Source organism: Festucalex cinctus, chromosome 2 (assembly GCF_051991245.1).
Source record: "Festucalex cinctus isolate MCC-2025b chromosome 2, RoL_Fcin_1.0, whole genome shotgun sequence".
NCBI lineage: Eukaryota > Metazoa > Chordata > Actinopteri > Syngnathiformes > Syngnathidae > Festucalex > Festucalex cinctus.
The window spans coordinates 11146849-11154045 of record NC_135412.1 but is presented as its reverse complement, the minus strand read 5'-3'; the positions used below and the strand labels follow the sequence as shown (position 1 = coordinate 11154045).

Below are 7197 nucleotides of genomic sequence, written 5' to 3'. Positions count from 1 at the left end.
TGTTTGGAGTCCTTTATTAGCCCATAATTTTGGACTATACTGCCTCCTCAATTTTCATAATGTTGCAGCAATGACTCGACTCTAAAGACACCTAAATGTTTTAGTCGTATGAACATTTATGATTGTGCAGCTGGACATAAAACTTTGATGACCCACCTCTTCCCAAGGGGCACATTGTGGAGTTGTGCACAAGTCAACCATAATCATAGTCAGTGGTGGGAAATAACCATGTCCAAATATCAAAATTATATATATTTTTTTATCCTCTGTGAAGAATGACTAATATTACTGAGAAGTTTTGACCGGCTTTATGTTGGTCTCATACTGTCCCCAGGTGGCCAAAAGTAGGCTAGCGTGAACCTGAATTTGTCCACTAGCTGACTTCCTGCGAGTATATCAGCTTTGTGTTCATAAAAATACACAGGCTCATATTTCACACAGCGTACATCTAATTGTGAGTACTGTAAATGAAAACAAGATCATTATTTCAGTACTTTTTTTTTTTTTTTTTGCAGTTTCTAATGTAAAATTCGTGACTATTAGGTTCAGTCAACTTCAATGCTGGTTGGGAAACAACCAAAGGATGGAAATCGAAGGGAAACAGCGCCACCTGCTGTCCTCACTGTCGTCCCCTTTGAATGTGAAAATGAATAAGCCAGCCTTGAATTTCATTGTTCATTCGTTTTAAAACTCCCCCCCCCCCCCCCCCCCCCCAAAAAAAAAAGTTCTATCACATCGATTTTATACCATCGTATGTTTAGTAATCGCTAATTAAGTTAAAATGTTGTAAATCAGGATAATCACAACTAAGTAATGAAAAAAAAGAGACCGAATAATATACATTTGAAAAGCATTTATTTATTCAATCGTTGTCTTTGTGGTTCTTTGCTGTCACGGGTCGGGTCCAACTGGACTTCCTGTTTGCGTGTCAAATGTTCTGTCAAAGTCCTTACTGGGGCTGCAGATAAAAGCCCCGTCTCAGCTTTCGTCCGCCTCCAAGTTGATGTTGTTCCCAAACTTGGCGTAGAGCTGCACCTTCAGATCCGACAACAGCTGCTGGATGGACGACACTCGCTCGTCGAGCCCTTTGACCTCTTGCTGCAATGCTTCCTGCTCAGAGAATACGGCATTTAGAAGGGAAGTCAACAATAATATATTGCATGCAGACCCACTAGTCTAAATACGGTATTTTGGTTAATATAGCGTTAGTAGAGTAAGACTTAAGCATGAATAATCAAGTCAACCGTATTGATGTAGTGAAGTTTGTAGTGCCCATTTTGAGTGTTTTATGCTGCTTTTCATGTGCAGAAGAACTAAAACATAAACCCAAACATTAAATCAGCAATCATAAAATCCCATCAATGTTTTTTTCCCCCCCCATGCACTACAACATATGTATTGTGTTTCGATACTTGATCTGCAGTGAACCTACCTTGGCAGCCTCCAGCATCTCTTGCGTCTCTTCCTGCGTGTGACTAATGAAGACGTCGCCGATCTGATAGGGGATCAACAGTGAGTCGTCGTCAAACATCATGAGGTCGTCGCTGGCGTCCTGCAAGTTCTGCAGTGACTTCTGCAAGGCGGGAGAGCACATCAGTAAACGAAAACTTGCAATATATGATGGCTGTAAACAAAAATGGGACGAAGCTCACCTTCTTTGACTCAATTTCTTTTTTTAGCTCTGTCATTCGATTCGTGCTCCTCGCGAACTTGTTGATCTTCTGCTGGTCTTCGAAAGTGACATTGACATCTTCGACCCCCTGCAGGTGAGAAATGTTTGGTCAAAAAGTCATAACAGTGCACACAGTAATGTTGAACTTGAAAAAAAAATGGGATACTGATGCAGGTATTGTGCATCCCTATACACAGTATTGTAGTTGTTTCATATACATTTATTGCACACAGGGGCTGTTCAGACGAAATCCTTAGTGAGGCAAACTGCTCTCAATTTATCTTATCGTTGCGATAGTTTGTCATTCATGAATTCAAACGAGATTGGCATGGTCTTACGCACACTTTTCTGCAAAAGCCACAAAATTACAGGTACCCGAATGACAATCAACCCGCCTGGATACAAAATTAAACCAGATTGAACACGACGACTGCTATAAAAGGCTAAACTTAACGACACAAACTCGGGCGTAACGCGTTGTCATTCTGTTCATTCGATTGTTTAAAAATGGAGAACAACAACTTTACCAAAAGTAACCAATGCTAATCAAGGTCTGCACAAAAAGATAAATCTATTGAATAATATCACAAATCAATGGCGAGGTTGCTAGCTCTCGATTAGCGCGTGCTGCTTTGATTGACAACAGGGTGTGACCGCGACTTAAAAACATCGGGCACGCTGTCTGATACCACCAATAGCTTTATAGACAGACTACACAATCTCTATACCACAGCAGAAGAAAATGTTTAAGACAACTAATAGTTATTTTAAATACACGTACGCCAGTTGCCTTTATGGTTGCAGCCATCTTCACTTCTTCCCCGTCAACACCGTCGTGTGACAACGAGCGCCACAGTCTAGCTAACAGCGCCCCGTGCGGCGCGGTGGACCACAGATTTTTGTTGTTTTGTTTCTTTGTTTTTCTTTCTTTCTTTCTTTGTTTCTTTCTTTCTTTCTTTCTTTCTTTCTTTCTTTCTTTCTTAAAAAAAAAAAACTGTATGCTATATTGACTATTATCTTGAAATCATCTCGTTTGACGGGTGTATCTGTCTCATGCAGTTCGCTACCCTGCCGCACATACTTTTGAGCCAATTGTAAGTCTGGCTTTTGCTCGATTGACAACCACTGAGCAGGATGCTGCCAGTGCATTCGGACTAGTGCCTTGGACAAGGAAAGTGTAGCTAGCGCTGCCGCCGACACATCACGAAGCTAAATATCTCCCACCTCCACACAAGCAACTCAACATAACATTATTAACACTGATAGATGACACTGCAGCTCTGCTTACCTTTTGACATGCTCATGCTTCAGCCGCTGTGTCAACATGATTCTTTCACCCTCAAAATCTAGCTGCCAAGTCGTTGGCTGAAAAAAGTCTGGTGGTGGTTATTATGTTAACCAGCCCGTCGCTTACTTAACACTGGTCAGTTTGAGATTGGCAGACAACGATTTATTTGGTTGTTTAATGTCACACTTGACGGCTTCTTGTTAGGAGTTTGCATCTTCTGCCTGCATGAGTTTCTCTAGATAGCCTACTCTGGTTTGCTCCCTCATTCCAAAAACATGCAAGATAAGTTAATTGTCCATGGGTGTGAATGGATGATTTTTCTCTTGTGCTTTGTAATTGGCTGGCGACCAGTTGAGGGGTGTATCCCGCTTCTGAGAATGGATGGATGGAATTACGCACGTGATGGGTGGACAGGCACTCAAGACACATACCGCTATTTGGATAAAAACATTGAAAACTCAACTTTGCATAACCTAATAGGGTCCTTTTAAGGTGTGCTATAATGAGTTTGAGTGACTGCTTAATTTTTTGGTGAATATTTTAATGTGAAGCTGTCCATTCATGGCACTGACAAAATGTCAGAGGTGTTATTAAATGAGCGCACTGTCAATATTTCTCCAGCAAACAGTACTGCACCCAATCTCAAATATTTACCGAACATCTGTAAAGCAAGAGCAGCCTTAATCCATTCGAAAATATGTGCATGCCATCCAGTAGAAGTCGAGCACAATCCTTTCCATGATGCTTGCTTACGTGAGGCTGTATAGCATTTAGTGTGGAAGCTAAATTATCCAATTAATATTTTTTTAAAAACTGAGGTGAACCTTTGTTGAAGTCTAGATGACTTCAACCTTCCTGTGTGGAGTCTGCATGCTTCTGTGGGTATTTCTGTGTATCCTGGCTCCCTTGTGGGTTTTTCTCTGGGTACTCTGGTTAATTCCCACATATAAAAAACAAACAAACATGCACGTTGGGTTCAGTGAAGAATCGAAATTGTCCTGTGATTGGCTGACGAGTCACCACCAATAAGATTAAGTGGCAGAGAACATGGATGGATGGATGGATGGAGAGAAAACGGTCACAGTTAAAAGGTGCAAAGGTACATTAATAGTACTATTGTGTTGACATAAAAAAAAAAAATCCAAATAAAATGCAAACAACACTTTCCGTTAGGTTAGCTGTAATTGGCATGCGTCGTTACTATAAGGTCTTTTACAAAGAGTGCACAATCCAGACGGGGAGAATCCAACTCCCACCTTCATGTGCACGCCACATGCTACAATCAGTGCATTGTGTTCAAGCATTCCAGCAGTTACCATCAATAAGGCACATTTTGGGTTCATTTAAAAAAACAAAAAACAAAAAACATGTTTTTTCTTTCACAGTCTAACTGACTGATGTGGCTGTTTACTTCTGAGAGGAACAAAACAAACGTTAAGGAACTTTTGTCCCTGTAATCACAACATATTTCCAGGAAAAAAACAAAACAAAAAAAACAAAGACTGATAAAAGGAGAAACTCAGTTGATGAGCTGACATCTTTGATGGCTGAAAGGTTCGCAGTATTGATGTATTGATGCTACCTCTCCCCTCAAAGAAGCATTGTGCAATCTTTAACAGGACAAATGTGGCAGATGATCTCATCAAAACGGCTCTCTGTCTTTTTTTTGACGAGCTCTGATCAAAAGAGCTGTTACTTGCTTTTGACAACCCACAAACATCTCTGCTTTAAAAAAGGAATGATGTCACATTAGATATTTTAAGCCACGTCACTTTTGATTATATTGAACCAGAATATTAATAAAACAAATAAAATAAAAATAAAACGTTTAGAATGTCACTCAGACGAACACAGACCTGCAAAGGGGGAACTATTCATAAAACAAATAAATAAATAAATAAAGCAGATCATCTTCATTCTGTTCACAGGCTAGATCAGGGGTCTCAAACTCGTAAGCTCAGGGGCTGCATGGAGGAAAATATACTACCAAGTGGGCCGGATCCTTAAAATAATGGTATATAACTTAAAAACTATTGCTCATTTGCTCCCAAAAATGTATAAATACGTTCTATTTTAAATGTTTTAAGTGTCCGAAATATATATTTATATGTTTTTTGTTTTATGCTAGAGCATACAGAGGGCGGCACGGTAGTCGAGTGGTTAGCACGTCCGCTTCCCAGTTCTGAGGTCTCCGGTTTGAGTCCAGGCTCGGACCCTCCTGGGTGGAGTTTGCATGTTCTCCCCGTGCCCGCGTGGGTCTTCTCCGGGTACTCCGGTCTCCTCCCACATTCCAAAGACATGCATGGCAGGTTAATTGGGCGCTCCGAATTGTCCCGAGGTGTGCGTGTGAGTGTGGATGGTTGTTCGTCTCTGTGTGCCCTGCGATTGGCTGGCAACCAGTCCAGGGTGTCCCCCGCCTACTGCCCAGAGCCAGCTGAGATAGGCGCCAGCACCCCCCGCGACCCTTGTGAGGAATAAGTGGTCAAGAAAATGGATGGATGGATAGAGCATACAGAAGGCTTTGATGCAGCCTCTCAACTGCTCAGAACAATTGAAGAAATGGTAGTTATTACACAAACAGCAGGTGGCAGCAGAGCAAAGTAGATAAATCAAGGCCATGTTGAAAAAAGCTAAATTGCTCAAAATTCTAAATAGATTTGTGAATAATTAAAACTTAGCTATATTTCAATGCTAATTGCTGCCAAACGGAAACTTTAAAAATTTACTTTTTTGTTCCTGATTAAAGAAAACACTTTAATGTTTCTTTTGGCAACTTTTTTTTTTTTTTTATAGCAATAGACCACAAAATTCTGTGGGCCTTGCAAAATCAGTCAAAATCCAGTAAAACTACCCAGAGTGAAGAGGGTTGCTTCTGTGAAAATGGCTGGAAGTGAATGAGATATTCTGATTTTTGCTATTTGTGGACCATCTCCAAAATTACGCTGCTCGACTGTAAGCATATTGTTCCAAAAAATGGAACGCGGCAACACTTTGCCTGGATGAGTTGCGGACGTGTTAAATCTGGTTGTTTTGCATATATATTGTTCTCAGAATGCATTGTGGCGCAGATGACATTAATGATGACATTAATGACGTTATAAGGGCGTTAATCCTTGTCATATGTATTTGTGTAATTGAATTTAACATGTTTATGTCGGCCTATAATTAAAAAAAAATAGTTTTTAAACAAACCGTAACTTTGAGTTGTGTGTAAAATAATGACATCCAGGACAATTCCCCGTGCAAGTTGCATCATCACCAGTTCATCTGAGGACTGCTTGTGAAATTCCAAATTTATATGTTTTGATTGTGGGCAGCTGATTAATAGTTCCAACATTACATTCTTTTTTCTTTTTTTTTTTTTAACTTTACAAAATCATCTCGCGGGCCATATCAAACCCCTTTGGGGGCCTGATCCGGCCCACGGGCCGTATGTTTGACATAGGTCAAACTTCTTGGGCTTGATAGATAGGGAGAGATAGAGAGAGCAGTATTATGTTGTAATAAAAGTGCTCACCACTAGAAGGCAGACATTGCTTAAGTATGCCTCCTAACCTAAGACAGTACTTCTTTCTCAACGAGAGAAGTAGCAAGAGTGGGGTGTTTGCAAGAAGCAAGGACCAAATTAGGTCAAGAAAATCGTGTCTTACAGGTAGCAGATTATATGTTTACCAAATTTAAATGCAAAACTTTCTGTCTGCTTTGTTGGAAGACGCCGAAACAACACTGATCTCAAAATTACACGAACAGCAGTTTGAAGTGCAATAACCGCTGAGAGTGCGTTTGAAGTACATGACGAGTTACTAAATTTGTATCCTCCAAAAACATGGACTTAAATGCTTAATAGTGGTACACGTGTGCATGGTGGCTTCTTGAACAAGCCGCTGTAAAAAGTATTAGAATTTTAGGTACCTGAGTTTCTGTAAGAGGGTTGCAACAAATAAAGCAAAAATATGTAATAAAAAAAAAATATATATATATATATATATATATATATATATATATATATATATATATATATATATATATATATATATATATATATATATATACATACGGCGATGGAGGGCTCAAAGAGTAATCAGCTTGACCTAATCATGTGCTGTTGCCCATCTTTTGGCCCTTGGGGAAGAAATGTGATTGATTAGTTAAAAACAGTCCCACCCATCTGCAAGCACAGATATAATGGCCTGTCAACAATAGCTGTAAGCACAGTTGGGCCGGAGCAGCGGTCGAA

General features: G+C 40.0%; 1 protein-coding gene across 1 annotated transcript; it reads right to left on the bottom strand.

Moving 5' to 3' along the window:
* Positions 1-838: 838 nt before the first annotated feature.
* Positions 839-2569, bottom strand: pfdn4 (prefoldin subunit 4). Its single transcript, XM_077512823.1, has 4 exons — positions 2454-2569; positions 1653-1760; positions 1433-1573; positions 839-1110 (listed from the first exon to the last, which is right to left on the bottom strand). The coding sequence occupies exons 1-4, from the start codon at positions 2478-2480 to the stop codon at positions 979-981; spliced, it is 408 nt and encodes a 135-aa protein (XP_077368949.1). The 5' UTR covers positions 2481-2569; the 3' UTR covers positions 839-978.
* Between the last annotated feature and the right edge of the window lie 4628 nt (positions 2570-7197).

Coding starts and splice junctions, on each gene's coding strand:
- pfdn4 (XM_077512823.1), bottom strand. CDS start 2,480: ATGGCTGCAACCATAAAGGCAACTGGC. Junction 1,761..2,453: donor CAACCATAAAGGCAACTGGC/GTACGTGTATTT, acceptor TCTCACCTGCAG/GGGGTCGAAGATGTCAATGT. Junction 1,111..1,432: donor AGATGCTGGAGGCTGCCAAG/GTAGGTTCACTG, acceptor TTCTCTGAGCAG/GAAGCATTGCAGCAAGAGGT.